The sequence below is a fragment of the Moschus berezovskii genome, chromosome 4 (genome assembly GCF_049115385.1).
Source record: "Moschus berezovskii isolate FMDL1 chromosome 4, NW_MosBer_1.0, whole genome shotgun sequence".
In the NCBI taxonomy this organism is placed as follows: Eukaryota; Metazoa; Chordata; class Mammalia; order Artiodactyla; family Moschidae; genus Moschus; species Moschus berezovskii.
This window is the reverse complement of record NC_142463.1, coordinates 22,873,584-22,895,249: the sequence shown is the minus strand read 5'-3', so window position 1 is coordinate 22,895,249 and position 21,666 is coordinate 22,873,584. Positions and strand designations below refer to the sequence as shown.

The window sequence follows — 21,666 nt, the reverse complement described above, 5'->3', positions numbered from 1 at the left end:
GGAATACTGTCTGTGTAATCAGTGGATAGTAAATAATAAGAATAGAGGATTTAGATTCTGTAACCTTGCCTAAATATCTCTACTCCTTTTCTATTTCCTGTATCTATTATTGGAAGGAATTATCATAAAAGAGACTAATGTTTAGGTATCTATGCTGCTGCTGCTAAGTCACTTCAGTCGTGTCCGACTCTGTGTGACCCCATAGATGGAAGCCCACCAGGCTCCCCCGTCCCTGGGATTCTCCAGGCAAGAACACTGGAGTGGGTTGCCATTTCCTACATGATGAGAAAAGCCTCTAGGATTAAAATGTCAAACTTCAAGCAAAATGAGAAAAAGTTTTAGTAAGTAGGATTTTTTGGATATTTTATTCATGAACTTGAAAGTGCAGAATAGGAAGATTAATGTGACCTCCATTCTTCTTCACTATGTAACCCCCAAATCCTTAAAGAAACTACACTTGTTTATTAGTCCCAGAGAAGTATAATGACTGAGTAATTAATTAGGGTTTGGAACTATGGCATTCAGAAGGGTATGAAATGAATCTGCTTTTGTTGCTCTGGCTCTTATGCTACTGAATCTGCTCTTTCTTTTTGCTAACATGTGACTCTTACATGGAGATTTCTCATGATTTGGATTATATGCTACTCCTCCCTGTATGTGTCCCTTCATCACCATGTCATAAGCTTCAGGTGAAGGAAGAGTTCCATGGAGATGTCAAAGAGGACCTTCCCTGTGGGTCTTCCCTGTGAAAAGAAAATCTTCAATAATTAATTGGTCAACAGTTAGGTGTGGTTGGGCTGAGGTCTTTCTCTGGTGACACTAACTCTTTATTTAATATAAATGGTAAAACCCCTATTCTCACACTTCTGTGTTATTTTATCAGGGAAGGAGAATTTGAGAATATAATGGAATGAGCACTTAACAAGGCATGAGGTTAAACCCTAAAATGCCCTTATTCTGCTTGCAAATGTAGAAGAAAACATATGAATAACCCAAGCTACCTTTTTTTTTCTGCTGCTTATTTAACCATGTAAGAGAAGTTTCAAGAGTGCAGGTTTAGCACTCAAGCGATCCAGCTCGGGGTATAGGAGATAACTTTCTCAGAGCTCCTCCCACTGCTGCCTCACTTACCTTCCAGGGTCTGCAGTAGACAAGAAATGAGTACAGGGAAAAACATCACCAGTACAGTCAGGATCACACATATATCACGTATCCAAGTACTATACAATGGGAATAGGTCATCTGAATCAGAGACTGGAAAAGAGGGAGGATTAAAAAAAAAAAAGGTATTTTTTTAAGCAAAATGAAATAGAATTGGAAAAGATGCACAAATAAGGGAAACATGTGTAGAGCCCACTTAATAAGAAGATGGAGCATTGATAAAGGAAAACCTGACTTCTGGCCTTCATTTATATGTATTTTCTGAGTCCAGTTTGTGACAGCACCTCCAGGCTTTATGACAAGATAAGGCTTGCTAGTTTCGATGAACCAGGGTGCGCATGCAGTTTGAACTGAGTCTTGAATGCAAACTGTGAAGTTCGATCTCTACTCACTCATCCACAGATAACTGAAGACAGACTCATTTGTTTGTATACTCTCGGTTAGGAGATATAGAAGCAAAACGTTCCAGAAATGTCATAGATATAATATAGTGGGTCTCTGTGCAGGTGGCTAAAACAAAATTATTTGTAACCGCAGCTCAGTGGTGGAAGGCAAAATTTGAATATGCACTGGATATGATCACAATATTGAAGGAGCTCAAAGTCAGTCTATTTAAATAACAAATGGACAAACAGTGATAAAAAGGAGTCATGATCACTCAATTCAAATCTTTAAAGTCTGTCATAGTGATAAAACCCTGGAAGAACCAACCAAAAAGTTAGAGATAGTAGTCTTCATTTCATTAATTACAAATGTTGTTACTAAAATGTACACTCCAGGAGGTCAGGGTCTTCTAATTTTTTGTTTATTGCTGAATCCCCTGTTCTTAGAAATATGTCTGGCCCTTATTAAATATTTGTTGACTGAATTAGAACTATAAAGACAATATTAAGCATAAATCCAAAAGAGATTCCAAATAATTTTAGACTTTTCAATTATAAGACAGAATCCTATGAAACACTATGCATATTATATTTCAAAACTTGAAATAAACAAGAAATATTAGAAATGTAAGAAATATATGCAGTACAGATAGAGACATGGTACCTGTGGAAAGTAGTAAATAGATGGAATTGAAACATAACATCTAAAATAGAGAATTCTAAAGTGGGTTTCAAAACAGAGTAGTCATATTTCAGGAGTTAACTAATGAACTAAATAATAAATGGGAAGATACGAACATGAAGAGAAAACAGAAAACAAAAAAGAGAAGGGAAGAGACACGTACCATGGAGTAGAAAGTTCTGCTTGATAGTTATCTACAGCTGTAAAAACAGAGGAGTTAAAGAAGGGAGAAAAGGAAGAATTTGAAACAATGGTAGTGGACAATTTTTGAGACCTCATAAAAAACACTAATCTAGAAAATCTGGGAGCCCTACAAATATCTATTATGAAAAAATTTAAAAATCCCACAGTATACGTGTACACACACGCGCACACACACAGAGAGAGGCAAATAAAACTTCTTTAATCAGCCAGAGGACAAAACAGTTCACATTCAAGAGTCACAGTCAAACTGACAGCAGATTTCTCAATAGAATAGAAGCCAAAATACTGACATAATATATTCAATGCACTGGAAGAAAATAACTTCCAACCCCAATTTCTGTAACTATTGAAATAATGTTGAGGTAAAGGTTGCCAGTCAGAATGTTAGTATTTGTAAAGTCTGAGATGCAAGTATGTTTTTAAAAAACTGTAAATATATAGATAAACTTAAATAAACAATGATATATAAAGCAATGGTTGTAATAACCTCTTCTGAGGCTTAACTATACACAGCATTAAAATTCCCAACAACCACAGTATGTAACTCAACAAGGCTAATGCTATTGAATTAATCTAAAGTCGTTTTATCTTCTAACAGTGTTTAAAGTATTAATTCACTTTGGACTTGGTAAGTTAAGTGTACATGTAACAATTTCTAAGGGAATCACTTAGATAATAGAAATGCTGTATAAATTATATGCCAATTATAATGAAAATGGAATTGTTTGAAATTATAAAAATAAAAATGTAATTACTAAAAATATACAACAAAAGTGAATGCAAGAATGGAAACATACATAAAAGAAAGTCACAAAATATTGTTAGAGATTTGAAACATCAATAAGCAAAAGGGATAAATGATCCATTTAAATAACAATTATCATCAATATCGATTTAAAAGTTAAAATTTAATTATATGATTTTTTGCAAGAAGAATATAAAAGCATGAGCACACAGACAAATTTAAATAAAGATTTTTATAAGATTGAAGGTTAAAAAAGGATATACAATGCAAACAAAAAAATTACCAGTGTAGCTATACTACATTTAACAAAGTAGATACTAAGGCAAGAAATCATTATTACCTACACTGTAATGATTAATATTCTCTTTCATCAGTAACATTTATCAATTTTAAATGTATATATACCTAATATGGCTTCAAATTAAAGAAGTGTAAAGAAAAATTGACAAATTAAATCATTTATATTCAATGCAATTATTGATATTTTGGATTTTAAGTTTTTATCATTTTTTAATTTACTTTCTATATTTTCCCTATTTCTTATCTCTCTGTTTCCTGTTTACTGAATTTTTGAGGTACTTTGAACTTTTTATTATTGTATTTTAATTTATCTTTTGTGTTTTGAAATTCTATCATTTTACACAGTTTTTGGGTTTTTTTTTGTTTCAATGATTGCACTAAAATATACATATTCAACTTTCTACAACCTACTTGGAATCACAGTTTTACCACTACAATTCCGTTCCGTTCCGTTCAGTCGTGTCCGACTCTGCGACCCTGTGGACTGTAGCCTACCAGGCTTCTCCGTCCATGGGATTCTCCAGGCAAGAATACTGGAGTGGGTTACCATCTCCTTCTCCAGGGGATCTTCCCGACCCAGGGATCGAACCCAGGTCTCCCGCATTGGAGGCAGACGCTTTAACCTCTGAGCCACCAGGGTACAATTAGGTCCCTTTAATTGTCACTACCTTATGTTGTAGTTGTCTTATATATTACATCTATATCTAGATACATTAAAATCCAGTGGGACAATATTGATTTTTGTTTTCCACCATCAAATGTTTTTGAAGGTTGTTTTGTATGTTTGTTTGTTTTTTACTTACCTCCATTGCTATGGTCTGAATTTTTGTGTCCCTCTCAAAATTTATATGTCAAAATCCTAACACCAAATGTGATGGTATTAGGAAGTGTAGCCTTTGGGAGGTCATGAGGTTGGAACCCTCATGAATAGGATTAGTGTTATTATAAAGGAGACCACACTAAGTTCCCCGGGTCCCTTCTGCCATGTTAGGACACAGTGAGAAGGTGCCAGCTATGAAACAAGAAAAAGGCCCTCACTATAATATGATCATTCTGGCACTTTAATCTTGGACATTTCAGCTTCCGGAACTGTAAGAAATTAATTTCTATTGTTTATAAGCTACCAGATCTGTGGCATTTTGTTATAGTAGCCTCAGTGGACTAAGACCAAGCCATTTGTTATACACTTCCAGTGATGGTACCTTTGTCCAGAGTCAGTTCGTAGGACAATGTGGAGAGAAATACCCAATGGTTTTTCAAGAACTCAAGAGAAGAATGACATTCTAATAGGTTTATCCAACTATTTACCATTTCTCTCGTGCTCTGCTTAGTTGCTCAGTCATGGCTGACTCTTTGTGACCCCATGAACTGTAGCCCACCAGGCTCTGCTGTCCATGGGGATTCTCCAGGTAAGAATCCTGGAGTGGGTTGCCATGCTCTCCTCCATGGGATTTTCCCAACCCAGGGTCTCCTGCATTGCAGGTGGATTCTTTACCAGCTGAGCTACACAGGAAGCCCACCATTTCTCTTTTTCTTCCTTAATTTCTAATGTTCATATTTCCTTCTGTCATTATTTCCCTTCTGTTTGAAAATTTTCTTTTAGCAATGCTTCTCAATAGCTCACCTGAAACTAATGGTGTGTAGGTACATGATAGATAGATAATAGATAAATATGTAGATGTTAGAGGGCTGGATAAATAGGTAGACACATAGATAGGTATTGCAGCATGTATACTGTAGTCTGACATTGGTTTAGGGTACTCAGACCCCCCCATACTGGTAGAATTTCATCTTGAACAGTCTTACATAGTTTTACTGCTTTCTAATTAACTTCATAGGATTGGCCTTTGTGTTCATCTTTGTAAGGATTTGAGACTTGGGTTTATAAATGGAAGTGCAAATGGTTTATATATACCTGGATATGCAAATAGTTTATATATAACCGGAGATGCAAATGATTTATAACTGGAGATGCAAACTGGAGATGAAAATGTGCTTTGTTTGTGGGCAATTAAGAAATATGTAATAGATTGGGAAAAGCCCTAGCAAATAATAAAAGGATTCTTTTGTTTACTTTGACAGTCATTGTTGTATGTAAATATTTCCCAGTGATTGCAAACTAATGAAAAGTATTGCTAAATTCTCAGATATTAGCATCATAAGGCATAAGGCATAGTATAATTGCACTTCTAAATGACACCTAAATATATAGTAAAGAGGGTTAAAAGACAGCTTTCAACAGTCTTGAAACTGAGTATGTAATAAAAATAAGCAAAATTTTACATTTTAATTTTTTCATTAATTTTTCAAAGACGATCTCTAACCCAAAACTGCTTATGAATCATGACTTGGAGTCAGTCTATAGGTAACATCAATAATCGGGTTTTACAACAGAAAGCTATATATAAACATGTAACTGAATCTCTTTACTGTACAGCAAAAAGTAACTTAACATTGTAAATCACCTATAGTTCAATAAAATAAATTTAAAAAAATAATTGAGTTTTGTCCAAGTGCCCCTCCACAGATGATTGGTTTAAGAAGATGTAAGATACACACACACACACACACACGGGAAAATTACTCAACTATAAAAAAGAATTAAATATTGCCACTTGCAGCAATATGAATAGACCTACAGAATATCATATAAAGTGAAATCAGACAAAGACAAACACTATGGGATATATGTGGAACCTAAAAAAATACACATGAATCTATATATAAAACAGAAGCAAAGACAAAAAGAACAAACATGGTTACCAAAGGGTAAAAAGCAGGCAGGAGAGGGATAACTTAGGAGTATGGAATTACCAGATACAAAATACTATACATAAAATAAATAAGCAACATGGATTTAGTCTACAGCACAGGGAGTTATTAATATACTCAATACCTTATAATAGCCTACAATGAAAAATAATTTTGAAATGTATATATATATATATTAGCTTATAAAGCTATACATTAGCTTATATATATATATAAGCTAATTACAACCCTGATGCTGGGAAAGATTGAGGGCAGGAGGAGAAGGGGATGACAGAGGATGAGATGGTTGGATGGCATCACTGACTCAATGAACTTGGGTTTGTGTGGACTCCAGGAGTTGGTGATGGACAGGGAGGCCTGGCGTGCTGCAGTTCATAGGGTCACAAAGAGTGAGACACAACTGAGCGACCAAACTGAACTGAACTGAAGCTAATTACTTAGCTATGTACCTGAAGCTAACACAATACTGTATACCAATCACACTTCAAAGAAATAATAATTGGGTTTTTTAAATAAGTGCCTGGATTTGATAAATTTGGATGAAATGGCTATAAGGACTAAAGGAATATATACTTTCCCTTAGAGGACAAGCAAATATGACCATAAGCGGTGGCAGAAATACAGCTATCCGTACAGCCTAAAACTCTGGTCCTCCAACAGTTCAGGGAGCAGAATCTAAAGCCTCTGCATGTCACCTAAACCCCAACTCCTTATCCTGTTGCTGCTACAAAGATCACCCATACTACTAATCACAAGGGTACCAGGCAAGAGAGATCCCATTTTCATAGTCCCGTTTACCTCCAATCTTGAATTTCAAGTAGACAGACAAGATGCCAGCATGTATCACGAAAGGGATACAGTATGAAAAGAGAACAAACCATCTATTCTGTGAAATTGAAGTCAAAAAGAAAGAAAGTTAGGAAGATAAGTCTTTGGGGATACACTGGAATAACAACAAACATTCTGGTTACAGGAAGCTTTGGGAAGGTCTCATTGTTATATCTATTCACTTGTGTTTAACCTATGTCAGAGCTCAGGCATAAAATTTAGGAGTCGGGCTGAAGTTTGGGCTTACAGACATTTACATTGAAGATAGAGAAAGGTTAGGAAGAATTACCTCCCTCTGCACAATGCAGCACATGATCAGCCTTGGAATATGATCTAGAAAGAATAGGGGCCTGGTCACTATAATCTTGTAAATGCTTAAGGGTCTAAAGCTTATAGAACCAACAAAGTGGTAGTTTGCGGAAACTCTGAATTAGCTAACAGGACAAAAGTACCTTGGAAGCCAAGAATTTAACAGACGTAAGAGCCTTAAGGTAAAATGAAAGCCTCTCCCCTACAGCATCTCTGTCATTTAGCTATTTAATCTTTGCTTGAATATTCATATACTAAGATGCTGGGAAAGGTTGGGGGCGGGAGGAGAAGGGGACGACGGAGAATGAGATGGCTGGATGGCATCACCGACTCTGTGGACATGAGTTTGAGTGTACTCCAGGAGTTGATGATGGACAGGGAGGCCTGGCGTGCTGTGATTCATGGGGTCGCGGAGAGTCGGACACGACTGAGCGACTGAACTGAACTGAACTGAACTGAAGAAGCTTACTACAATGTAAAAATGATCATTTCAAGACTAGACAACTCTTCTTATTAAACCATGCATTTCTACAGCAAGCGAGATGAAAAAGATTCAATTATTGATTCTTAACATTTCTAGAGGAAAATGACAAGATTGTTGGGTAATCCTAAAATATACCATGCAAGGAACAAATAACTATGACTGCTTGGATTAGAATAGAGAAGGCCCAGAAAGTATTTGCTTTTATTTTTGTCTTAGTTCTTTGTTTTGTTTTTCAAATCACAAATACCAGAAATTACCAACAAGAAAGTTCCAAAAGGAAGAGTTTTCTCATGTCACCCTAGAAGTAAACTCTACAAGAGCAAAGACTTTTTGACTTTTTCTTGTACTTTATTGTCAATATCTAGAACGGTACCTAGTATCCAGGAGAGGTTTAACATAAATATGCTGAATAAATAAGTCAGTTTTTTAATAAGCCAGTGACATCCCCATCATTGTAAAATAAGCAGACCATGGTCTTGATAAGACACAACATCAACGTGAAGAAGAGCATGGTGGCTGGAGCAAAGTGTTTGATGTTTGAAACATCTGGGTTCCAATTTTGCCTCTATATTTATAGGTTGTTTGAGCTTGAACAAGTCGCTTAAAAACTCTGCTCCTTAATTTCTTCATCTAAAGAATGATGATAATAAATCAAGCCCACCTTATAGGAATGTTTGGGTAAGTTAGTAAGTGGTTTACTACTTATTGTTTATCTCATCAGTTGACATAGGATAAATACTCATTCAAGGTTATAGAGGGATTTATGAATTGGGTAGAAGGCTAGACAACTTGAATCCTATGTTCTTTTTTAGCTTTATATTTCTTGAATCATAGGTAAGTCTCATTTTCATGACAGCTCTCAAAAGGAACCTGTCTTGTGAATTGTGTTTCTGTCATTTTTTCACTATATATCAGATAATCTCCCAGTCTCCTGATTCATCTCTTCCTCCTTTCAGAAAAGCCTAGAATGTATGACAGCTTCTTTCTCTCAGAAAGTCTAAAGTATTTGATGTCATAAGCAGTCACTTCCATTACTCATCTTGAAGTCATTCTCCAACATATCTGATAACTTCAACTGCCCTCTGTTTTCAGTTCACTTAAATTAAACCTTCATTTCCTATTTCTAATGGGGAAAAGAGTGTATGTTCAGGTTAATTTATAGGAAGAGAAAAAGTGGAGTTGAGAGCAAACTGAGAAGGGACAAAAATCTGGGTATTGGTCCATATATTTTTCCTTTATTCTTGTTATTTCCTTTATCTTGTTCAGAATGGTTATTCTGAACCATTCCAGTGATAAGTTTAAAGATCCATGGCTGCCTATGGAAAAGGACAGATTATTATCATTAAGATTTCAGAAAATGGCCCAAGTGATGGGAAGCAGTATCTCTGAAAGGACCAGGAGATCTTAGTAGTGATAGACACTGCAGCAGCAGCAGTGCTGGAGAATCACATAAACAGAGAAGATGGCAGCCTAACCTGACATAACTCAGGACATTGAGACCTTCTTTGACAAACAGAGGAGTGGGATACATTGAGGAGTGGACTTATAGTTTTGTATGAGCCTTCCCTAGGCATTTGATATCAGGTAAATAATGGGGTGACTTCAGAGATTTTTACCTTTCCCAAGTAAAATACATTTTATTCTGAAACACGAAAGAGCAAGTAAAATGATCAGATATATCAGGAGGTATAAGTTCTCACATAACATCCCCGCACACTTTGATTTGAACAGGATATCTGAGAGAGAGAAAGATGTGATAAGCAGGGCAGTGGTATCACAAGGCTCCACTGGGCATAGACTACTGCTGCTAAGGAAGCAGGACCCACTCTCAAGGCCCCCATTATACTCTGCACTATGTACTGGGCTCAGATGAAGGCTACTGTCCAATGAAGCTGGGCTGGGGGATAGACTAAAATTAGGGAATTTGGAGGCCATGGATGGGACAGGCTTCGATTGGATGGGGGAATAACTTCCTACTTTTTTCCTTTTAATTCTAGGAGACAAATCCATGAAATGAAAAAAATTACAGGACAGGGACATGGGCACCACAATACATGTAACATTTGGTGGTGCCAGTGGCCATGGAACTGGATCAAGACATGCTTCAGTGAAATTTTAGAAAGTTTTTTAAAATGCAAAATCTCTGAAATTCTAGAAATAAAACTGAGTCACCTAACATTCAGTGTCTAAATTCTCTCTAGTTTAGGACTAACATGATAAAACTTCCCCTAGGAAAGAAAACCCAATATCCTTCTCAAAATATTTTGTAAAGCTACAAATTTCTCAGTGGAAATAAATCAAGGAAGTCCTCAAACTCCCCAAAATGCAGAAAAGTGTAATGCCAGTGTTTGCCCCATCATTTCTTGCCTGGAGAATCCCAGGGACGGCGGAGCCTGGTGGGCTGCCGTCTATGGGGTCACACAGAGCCGGACATGACTGAAGTGACTTAGCAGCAGCCCCATCATTACTATCAACTGCCAGTGACCTGTAGTTGTGGTTTACTTGCTAAGTTGTGTCTGACTCTTTTGAGACCCCATGGACAGAAACCCCAGTTCTAACTATTACAGTAGCATACGGTCACCAAGTGAAAGATTATACATTATCAGTCTCTTTGGCAGTTAGTTGTGGCAATTAATATTAAGTCAATGGGATAGAACTGGAGTGATATACGCAACTTCCAAATGTGAAAGAAAACTGCTTTTTTTCTGCGTCTTCCCTTTCTACATCCCCAAGACTTGGGATAAAGTTGGAATGATGAAAATCAGAGCTAACCATGCAAGGAGGACTAGAACCCTTGAAGCTGCAGAGCAGTAAGGTAGAAAGAACCCAGGTATCTGAGTATCTCAAGGAGTACAGAGAGCCTTGTGAACTGTTTGACTGTTTCTGTTGCGTTTGAACTACTGCAGGGGATAGTAATCTTTCTGTATAACAGTTGAACTGCTGTCCTAACTAAATGGGCCTTTTCTCTCCTGTCATTTCCATCCACCTTGACTTCTTTGGGGACTGCACCTAGCCATTGGCTGAAGCACAAAGGACACAGTTTATTGTGTTTACCTCTGACCTCCCTGATCACACTTATCCTTCGTCAGAAAAAAAAAATAGCCTTGCTTACATCATAGGTCCTCACCATGTGAACTGGGCCCCAACCTTAGATTTGTCACTTACTGGCTGCTGGATATTTACTGTTCTGTGTATCTATTCATAAGGTGGTAATAAACACCACTTGTGGCATCCGTAATTGTTAAGTCAATCTTAGATCTGCATTTTGCTTTATAGCTTGTAAAGCCATTTCATTTGCAATGTTTCATTTCAAATTCAAAATGCCATCTATCTATGCGATCATTTCCAAATGAGAAAAATGAGTAGTCTTAAAGGTTAAGTGGATCTAGAAACCTAGAAAGAGTGAATATAGCACTCAAATAACAACGTTTACAAAGCTAGAAATAGTGGATCTAGCATTTGAATGACATATAACTTCTGAAGCCTTAACACGCTAAACAGAGTAAGGGCTCTTTATCTAATTAATGCAACTATTTCCATTTAAAAAAATATCCCCTTTAACATCTTGTGTTTTCCCTGCTCCCAGGAACTTAATAAGGTTTAAATATTATATGTCTAGACCAGTTTATAGTTTATAAAGCAATTTCACATTTATTTATTTCAGTCAGTTTTATCTTTTGTCTGTCACATAGATGAAAACAGTTTCTCCTTGATAGAGTCAAGCCGCAAGCACTCACCTGGTAGGATAACAACTGCCCTTTTCTCTTGACCAGTGACTGGATTACAAATGCAGCAAGTGACAGGACTGTGGGTGCTGTTTTTGAGAAGAACACTCATCTTCAGGTGCAATAATCCAGCTCCATCCACTGAGGAGGACTTTGATGCGTGTGGAATTACATTTCCCCTGCTGTCTCTCCACTCCATCTGGGGTGATAGGAACCACCCTCCAGAGTTACATTCCAGTATGAGCCCTTTTGTGTCAGGAACCTGAACATTAATCTGTATATCCAAGCCTAGAGCTGAAGGAGAAGACAGAAATGCCATTATAATTATTGTTGTGGACTCAAAAGCTGAAACATAAATGTTTCCTCTGATCCTCTGTGGTCTGCTATATACACAGTAAGTTTAATATGCATGGGCAAATTTGGGCAAGGGTAATACTCCAATCCAGGAGAATATCAATTTCAATAACCTCAGATATGCGGATGATACCACCCTTATGGCAGAAAGTGAAGAAGAGCTAAAGAACCTCTTGATGAAAGTGAAAGAGGAAAGTGGAAAAGTTGGCTTAAAGCTCAACATTCAGAAAACAAAGATCATGGTATCCGGTCCCATCACTTCATGGCAAATAGATGGGGAAACAGCGGCTGACTTTATTTTTCTGGGCTCCAAAATCACTGCAAATGGTGATGGCAGCCATGAAATTAAAAGATGCTTACTCCTTGGAAGGAAAGTTATGACCAACCTAGACAGCATATTAAAAAGCAGAGACATTACTTTGTCAACAAAGGTCTGTCTAGTTAAGCCTATGGTTTTTCCAGTAGTCATGTATGGATGTGAGAGTTGGACTATAAAGAAAGCTGAGGGCAGAAGAATTGGTGCTTTTGAACTGTGGTGTTGGAGAAGACTCTTGAGTCCCTTGGACTGCAAGGAGTTCCAACCAGTCCATCCTAAATGAGATCAGTTCTGGGTGTTCATTGGAAGGACTGATGTTGAAGCTGAAACTCCAATACTTTGGCCACCTGATGCAAAGAGCTGACTCATTTGAAAAGACCCTGATGCTAGGAAAGATTGAGGGCAGGAGGAGAAGGGGGCAACAGAGGATGAGATGGCTGGATGGCATCACTGACTCAGTGGACATGGGTTTGGGTAGACTCCGGGAGTTGTTGATGGACAGGGAGGCCTGGCGTGCCACGATTCATGGGGTCTCAAAGAGTTGAACACGACTAAGCAATTGAACTGAACTGAACTGAATACTCCAATTCAAATCCAGGATAGCAGGACACTAAAGGTATGAACCATAGAAGAAAAGATTATCATTATGTTAATAATTCATAAATTAGACTTTACAGTGGTTAAAATTTTCTGTTCATCAAAAGACAACAGGTAGAAGGTGAAAAAGCAAGCTATAGACTAGGAGAAGATGTTCATGATACATTTGAGAAAGAATCTGAGCCCAAAATATATATTTTAAATACTATAAATCAAAAAGACAGCAAACCTTGTTGTTAAAATTAGCAAAGATTTGAAGCATTTGATTATATGTATATATATATATATACACATACATACATATATATGTGTGTATGTATATCTTCAGATGGTCAACACGTACATGCAAAGATGCTCAACATCACCAGCTATCAGAGAAAGGTAAAGTAAGATCTCAATGAGATACCACTTTACCTCCAACAGAATGTTTACATGTTTACAATGCACAGGACTGGGACCAGCATTACCAAGGGACAGGGTGATGGCAGAGGTCTTCTACACAGTTGACTCCAGGGAGGTAAATGGGGCCAATCTTTATGGAAAATTATTAATATCTACTAACATTAAGCATATACTTATGACCCAGCAGTTTCACTCCTACTTAACAATGTAAGAGAAATGAGTACTGATGTCTACCTGAAAGGATTTTCAAGAATATTCATGGCAGTGTTATTCATTCAGTTCAGTCGCTCAGTCGTGTCCGACTCTCCGCGACCCCATGAATCACAGCACACCAGGCCTCCCTGTCCATCACCAACTCCCGGAGTACACTCAAACTCATGTCCACAGAGTTGGTGATGCCATCCAGCCATCTCATTCTCGGTCGTCCCCTTCTCCTCCCGCCCCCAACCTTTCCCAGCATCAGAGTCTTTTCCAGTGAGTCAACTCGTCGCATGAGGTGGCCAAAGTATTGCAGTTTCAGCTTTAGCATCAGTCCCTCCAATGAACATCCAGGATTGATCTCCTCTAGAATGGACTGGTTGGATCTCCTTGCAGTATAAGGGACTCTCAAGAGTCTTCTCCAACACCACAGTTCAAAAGCATCGATTCTTCGGCGATCAGCTTTCTTCACAGTCCAGCTCTCACATCCATACATGACCACGGGAAAAACCATTGCCTTGACTAGACGGACCTTGGTTGGCAAAGTAATGTCTCTGCTTTTTAATATACTATCAAGGTTGGTCATAACTTTCCTTCCAAGGAGCAAGCGTCTTTTAATTTCATGGCTGCAATCAGCATCTGCAGTGATTTTGGAGCCCAAAAAAACAAAGTCTGACACTGTTTCCACTGTTTTTCCATCTATTTCCCATGAAGTGATGGGACCAGATGCCATGATCTTTGTTTTCTGAATGTTGAGCTTCAAGCCAACCTTTTCACTCTCCTCTTTCACTTTCATCAAGAGTGTTATTCATTAATAGCCCCAAACTGAAAGTAACCCAAGTGTTCAGTCATAACACAGAATACTACAAAGACATACAGAAGAACAAACTTTTGCTAGTCACAACATAAATGAATAATGGTGAGCAGGTAATGGTAATCATAAATATTAAACATATGTTTTCACTTATATCAAGTTATAGAAGAGGCAAACTCATCTATGGTGATAGAAGTTAAAGGACTGTTTCCCTCAATGGGAAGAGAATGGTATTGACTATAAAGGAGCAAGATGGAACCATCTGGCTAATATCTTCATCTGAAGGGCAAGTTCATGGGTATCCCAATATGTAAAAATTAACTGAGCTGTACCTTAAGATTTGTGCACTCTACTGAAAATCACTGCAGGTGCTGATTGCAGCCATGAAATTAAAAGACGCTTGCTCCTTGGAAGGAAAGTTATGATCAACCTTGATAGTATATTAAAAAGCAGAGACATTACTTTGCCAACCAAGGTCCGTCTAGTCAAGGCAATGGTTTTTCCCGTGGTCATGTATGGATGTGAGAGTTGGACTGTGAAGAAGGCTGATCGCCGCAGAATCGATGCTTTTGAACTGTGGTGTTGGAGAAGACTCTTGAGAGTCCCTTATACTGCAAGGAGATCCAACCAGTCCATTCTAGAGGAGATCAATCCTGGATGTTCATTGGAGGGACTGATGCTAAAGCTGAAACTGCAATACTTTGGCCACCTCATGCGACGAGTTGACTCACTGGAAAAGACTCTGATGCTGGGAAAGGTTGGGGGCGGGAGGAGAAGGGGACGACCGAGAATGAGATGGCTGGATGGCATCACCGACTCTGTGGACATGAGTTTGGGTGTACTCCGGGAGTTGGTGATGGACAGGGAGGCCTGGCGTGCTGTGATTCATGGGGTCGTGGAGAGTCGGACACGACTGAGCGACTGAACTGGACTGAACTGAACTGTATGTAAAGCATACCTCAATACAAAAAGAAAAATAATTTTTAAAAATCCAAAGCTAAAACAAAACTCCACTAGGTATCCCCATCTCTATAGTGGCTGCTTTGAAATTTGCATCACTCTTTGAGCATAGAAATGGAATCAATTTATTTGGGGGAGTAGATAAGTATACAAATAATAAATATAGCTTAAAAAATATTAATGGTGTGTTTAGAGTAGTAATGATGATGCAGTATTTTGAACCAATCGTTCTGCTGAAGACAACCCAAAGATGAATGAAATAACAAAAACTCATCCCCTAAGATTTTCTTGAATGTCTAACAAGACAGAAATTATAGGACTTGGAGAGGTAAAGCGTTTCCCTGGTAGCTCAGCTGGTGAAGAATCCTGCAATGCAGCAGACTCTGGCTTGATTCCTGGGTAGGAAAGATCCCCTGGAGAAGGGATAGGCTATCCATTCCAGTATTCTTGGGCTTTCCTGATTGCTCAAATGGTAAAGAATCCACCTGCAATGCAGGAAACCAGGGTTCAATCTCTGGGTTGGGAAGATCCCCTGGAGGAAGGCATAGCAACCCACTCCAGTATTCTTGCCTGGAGAATCCCCATGGACAGAGAGCCTGGTGGACTACAGTTCATGGAGAGGTAATGGATTGGAATTCAGGGAGGGTGTATCAATTTCTGCCTCTGGTCATAGCTTGACAGGAAGGTAACTCATGATCATGTTTTTGTTTTTTTTTTAAAGAGAACTTCTCGGAGTAAAAGAGAAAGGATTGGAAACTAGAGGCCCAGGAGGGTGAAGATCTTGGTACATCAACCCCACTCCATACCCATATAGATAACAGGCAGTTATTGGCCTTTCCCCAGAGACCTTTTCTGATCACCTAGAGGCAATTTGAAAATAATGAGCAGCTTGGAGTTCCCTAAAAGTAGAAGAGACCCTTCATTAAGGAGTTTGGCACCTATCAACACAGAAATTTCAACATAGAAAGTGATGCTATGGTTAGGATCCTCTAGAGTTCATACTGATGCAGGAGAATAAACTGTACCAGGTGCAGAAAGAAATATCAGTTCTCTCCAAATTTCTCTGTCAATTTAATGAAGTCTAATTAAAAGCCCTTTTCATCATATAGGACTGGAATGCAAAAGTAGGAAGTCAAGAGATACCTGGAGTAACAGGAAAATTTGGTCTTGGAGTACAGAATGAAGCAAAGCAAAAGCTAAGAGTTTTGGTGAGATAATGCACTGATCATAGAAAACACCTTCCAACAACACAAGAGAAGACTCTACACATGGACTTCACCAGATGGTCAATACCAAAATCAGACTGATTATATTCTTTGTAGCCAAAGATGGAGAAGTTCTATACAGTCAGCAAAAACAAGACTGGGAGGTGACTGTGGCTCAGATCATGAACTCCTTATTGCCAAATTCAGACTTAAATTGAAGAAAGTGGGGAAAACCACTAGACCATTCAGGTATGACCTAAATTAAATCCCTTATGATTATACAGTGGAAGTGAAAAATAGATTCAAGGGATTAAATCTGATAGAGAGAGGGACTGAAAACTATGGACGGAGGTTTGTAACATTGTACAGGAGGCAGTGATCAAAACCATACCCAAGAAGGATAAATGAAAAAAAACAAAATGATTTTCTGAGGAAGCCTTACAAATAGCTGAGCGACTGAACTGAACTGAACTGAAAGGCAAAGGAGAAAAGGAAAGATATATCCATGTGAATACAAAGTTCCAAAGGATAGCAAGGAGAGATAAGAAAGCCTTCATAAACGATCAGTGCAAAGAAATAGAGGAAAACAATAGAAAGGGAAAGACTAGAGATCTCTTCAAGAAAATTAGGGATACTAAGGGAACATTTCATGCAAAGGTGGGCACAATAAAGGACAGAAATGGTATGGACCTAGCAGAAGCAGAAGATATTAAAAAGTGGCAAGAATACACAGAAGAACTATACAAAAAAGATCTTAATGACCCAGATAACCACAATGGTATGATCACTCACCTACAGCCAGACATCCTGGAATGTAAAGTCAAGTGGGCCTTAGCATCACTAGCAAAAAAGTTAGTGGAGGTGATGGAATTCCAGTTGAGCTCTTTCAAATTCTAAAAGTTGATGCTGTGAAAGTGCTGCACTCAATATGCCAGCAAATTTGGAAAACTCAGCAGTAGCCACAGGACTAGAAAAGGTCAGTTTTCATTCCAATCCCAAAGAAGGGCAATGCCAAAGAATGCTCAAACTACTGCATGATTGCATTCATTTCACATGCTAGCAAACTAATGCTCGAGATTCTCCAAGCCAGGCTTCAATATGTCTGTGAACTTCCAGACATCCAAACTGGATTTAGAAAAGGCAGAGGAACCAGAGCTCAAATTGCCAACATCCATTGGATCATAGAAAAAGCAAGAGAATTCCAGAAAAACTTCTACTTCTGCTTTATTGATTGAGTTGGCGTGCTGTGATTCATGGGGTAGCAAAGAGTCGGACACGACTGAGCGACTGAACTGAACTGAACACCACTTCTGCTTTATTGAGTCAAGGCCAAAGCCTTTGACTGTGTAAATCACAACAAACTGTAGAAAATTCTTAAAGAGATAAGAATACTGGACCACCTTACCAGACTCCTGAAAAATATGGAAGCAAGTCAAGAAGCAACAATTAGAACCAGACATGGAACAACAAACTGGTTCCAAATCAGGAAAGGAGTATGTCGAGGCTGTATATTGCCATCCTGCTTATTTAACTTATATGCAGAGTACATCATGCGAAATACCGGGCTGGATGAAGCACAAGGTGGAATCAAGATTGCCGGGTGAAATATCAATAACCTCAGATATGCAGATGACACCACCCTTATGGCAGAAAGTGAAGAAGAACTGAAGAGCCTCTTTGTGGAAGTGAAAGAAGAGTGAAAAAGCTGGCTTAAAACTCAACATTCAGAAAACTAAGATCATGGTATCTGGTCCCATCACTTCATGGCAAATAGATAGGGAAATAATGGAAACAGTCACAGACTTTATTTTCTTGGGCTCCAAAATCACTGCAGATGGTGACTACAGCCATGAAATTAAAAACACTTGCTCCTTGGAAGAAAACCTATAACCAACCTAACCTGCTATTAGGCATATTAAAAAACAGAGGCATTACTTTGCTGACAAAGGTCTGTCTAGTCAAAGCTATGCTTTTTCCAGTAGTCATGTATGGATGTGAGAGTTAGACCATAAAGAAAGCTGAGTGCCGAAGAATTGATGCTTTTGAACTGTGGTGTTGGAGAAGACTCTTGAGAGCCCCTTGGAATGCAAGGGTATCAAACCAGTCAATCCTAAAGGAAATCAGTCCTGAATATTCATTGGAAGGACTGATACTGAAGCTGAAACTCCAATACGTTGGCTACCTAATGGAAAGAACTGACTCCTTGGAAAAGACCCTGAGCTGGGAAAGATTGAAGGCAGGAGGAAAAGGGGATGACAGAGGATGAGACGGTTGGATGGCATCACCGACTCAATGGACATGAGTTTGAGTGAACTCCGGGAGTTGGTGATGGACAGGGAGGCCTGGTGTGCTACAGTCCATGGGGTCGCAAAGAGTTGGACATGACTGAGTGACTGAACTGAACTGAATTAAAAGCCCAAAAAATATGAGTGAGTGTGTGTCCATGTGTTTGTATGAATGTATGTGTGATTTGGCAAACTGATGCTAAAATTTTATATACAGACACACACTTGGACATGTGTGACATTACATATGTAGTAATTTATTTAAATAATTAAATAGAGTATTGCTTGCTTATCAAAAGGTTGAAAGCAACCTGTATGTCCTTTAATAGGATATGGGTAAAATAATTCTGAATCATCCACACAATGGAAAACTTTGCAACTACGAAAAGAATAGGAACAAAAATCAATACATTGATATGACTTCAGTTTATACTATTAAGTTAAAAAAGCAAGTTGTAAAACAAAGTATATACTGTATTAGCATCTAGAAAGATGATATGGATATATAAATATAAGGATAAATACTTGTATGTCTATATGTTTGCAAGGACATATACATATGTACATTATGCACATATATAAATAAGCAATATCTCCAGAAGGGGTTCAGGGTAGTGTTACCAAGGAAACATGGAGATGACTTTTTTTTGTCCTTACCTGCTACCCTCAGATCCATGACGGCCTCTTCAGAGGTGTCACCATCTTTAAAGAAACAATGGTACTGTCCCCCATCAAGAACACTGATATTATGGATCCTGAGGGTGACTTTGCCTTTGCCTAGGGTGTCCTTCAGGAGTGCTGTGCCAGTCACATAGTGGTAAGTGCTTTTCCCAGAGACTTCTTCCCCATCCCTGTACGGGTGAACCAGCTGGGAGTAGTGCCCATGAAACCAGCCCACCGCCATGCACTCTGCACTCTGAGCTGGGGACAGCTGGCAGCTGAACTCAGCATGTCCACCCACCAGGACCACCTGGCGGCTCCTGGAGCTGCTCACAGTGAACTGCTCTGTGGTGAAGGTCGGAGATCAAGGATTTATTCTGAAGGCCACAGGAGAAAGCTTTACCCAGGTCCCTCTGCTCTGGACACATTGGCCTAATTCCTAGTTCTTGATGCCAAGTCCTTTCTGATTTTAGAACTTCGCTCTCAAAGATACCTTCACTCTGACAGCAGTGCTCTTTTTTCACACTCTCCCATCCCTTGCCTCCTTCTTACTTCTCAGGTCCCAGCTTCAATGACAACTTCTTAGGGAAAAATTTTATCACCACCCACTTAAAATTTCTCCTAGTCATATCTTCATAGCACTTATTATTACTGATATTTTAAATTCCTATCTTTATTTTCTCTTATAACCAACTAATATGTAAGCTGTGCAACAACAGAGTCTCTATCTTTTTTAAAATGCTCTGTATTATTCCTGGTGCATAAAACATTGCCTGGACATGGGAGGTACTCCATAAATATTTAATGAAGTAATATGAATAGCTCACACCATTGAGAGGCAGGATGTGGACCATGATGGCTGAATAACAGCCTTTACTTATCAAATACACCAGCTGCTTTTTTCAGTATCAGTTTTTGGTGCATTAAAGATGGCTACAAATTTTCTGACGCTCCATCCATGAACAGAAAGTGCCTATGTCTCCTCCTTTTAAAACTGTCCTCTGATACTCTTTTGCTCAACAGAACATGGCAGAAGACTACCTGTAATTGGTCCTGGGTCTGTCTTAGAAATGAGCAGGTCTCATTTCTTTTTTTTCATTCTTTCTGGAAGCCATCAGTAGCCATATACAATGTCTGATGACCCTGAGACCATCATAACAGAAAGTCCATGTGTTAACATGCCAGTTGACAGTGCCAGGGGATCCCAGCCTTCCAGCCTCCTCTGCCAAAATGCTAGACATATGAATGAAGCCACCTTGAGCTCTTTGGACCACTCTGCCCACAAGCTGAATACACAAAGAGACCTCAGTCTATTACATGGAACAGAGGATTCACCCAGCTGAGCACTGGCTTGAATTCCTCACCAACAGGCTATGAGATAAAAAATGGTTACTTTGAATCATTAATCTTGGAGATAATTTGCTATGAAGCTATCACACAGCTCTTCCCATAATCTTACTTTTCCCTCTTTTCAAGTATACCAAATTCATTCATTTCTCTGCCACCAATGTTTATCCTTTTCACTATAAGGTATCTGAATTATCAGACTTAAGGCCTATTGTTCTAAGAAAATTTGTAAACAGCTCCAGTTCATACAAATTTCTTTATCTGAGGCCCTACTAAACTTACAATTCATATTACCACATAAATGACCATGATTTGTTCTTAAACATAAGGGATCTATTTATTATGATTTGCCAGTGAGAATTTGAGGCTCCCAAAGGTAGATGTTGGACAGGTATCTGTCTCTTCTCCTTGGCACATCACTTATTTTTTTAAACATATGGCTAGTTTTATTTTGTTTTTCTTTTGGCCACTGCACATGGCATGTGGGACCGTAGTTTACTGACCAGGGATCAAACTTGCGGCCCCTGGAGTGGAAGTGTGGATTCTTAGCCATTGGACAGCTGGGGAGGAAAGTCTCCCTCGTTGGCGTGTCATTGCAGTACTGTGGCATGGAGTTGGGGCTCAGGAAGACACGGAATTAAAATAATGTCTTATAAGTTGTTTTAACACTCATTTCTATCCTCAAGACTAGAACAGAAAAGGTAGAATCTGAGAACAGCAATGGAAAAGCTTCCTCATTTCCTTCAGTGTCCTTTATCGTCATTATTTCCCCTTATAGATGTAACATACCATGAAAAAGAAGTAGATAACCCTACCTGAGGGGAGAACTACCATTTGTAAGAGGAGAATGGCTAAAGAGTATCCAGATATATAGAAAAATGCAAGCTCCATCACACCTGGAAAATAAAATAGCAATTGTGGGTAACACAGAAAAA

At 38.6% G+C, this 21,666-nt stretch overlaps 1 protein-coding gene across 1 annotated transcript; it reads right to left on the bottom strand.

The window, feature by feature from the left end:
- Positions 1-309: 309 nt before the first annotated feature.
- LOC148778010 (putative selection and upkeep of intraepithelial T-cells protein 1 homolog) lies at positions 310-21,622 on the bottom strand. The gene is made up of 7 exons (XM_088834988.1): positions 21,547-21,622; positions 19,382-19,729; positions 11,606-11,887; positions 9,485-9,604; positions 7,046-7,141; positions 1,132-1,254; positions 310-314 (listed from the first exon to the last, which is right to left on the bottom strand). Exons 1-7 carry the CDS (start codon positions 21,620-21,622, stop codon positions 310-312), a joined length of 1,050 nt encoding a protein of 349 aa, XP_088691114.1.
- Positions 21,623-21,666: the final 44 nt, after the last annotated feature.

What these genes read in the sequence shown, in the direction of transcription:
- LOC148778010 (XM_088834988.1), bottom strand. Translation starts at nt 21,622, where the DNA reads ATGGAGCTTGCATTTTTCTATATATCTGGATACTCTTTAGCCATTCTC. An exon ending in AATGGTAGTTCTCCCCTCAG is followed by an intron (nt 19,730 to 21,546) that starts GTAGGGTTATCT and finishes CCTTCACCACAG; the next exon opens with AGCAGTTCACTGTGAGCAGC. An exon ending in ATGTATTTTACTTGGGAAAG is followed by an intron (nt 7,142 to 9,484) that starts GTAAAAATCTCT and finishes TTTTGACTTCAA; the next exon opens with TTTCACAGAATAGATGGTTT.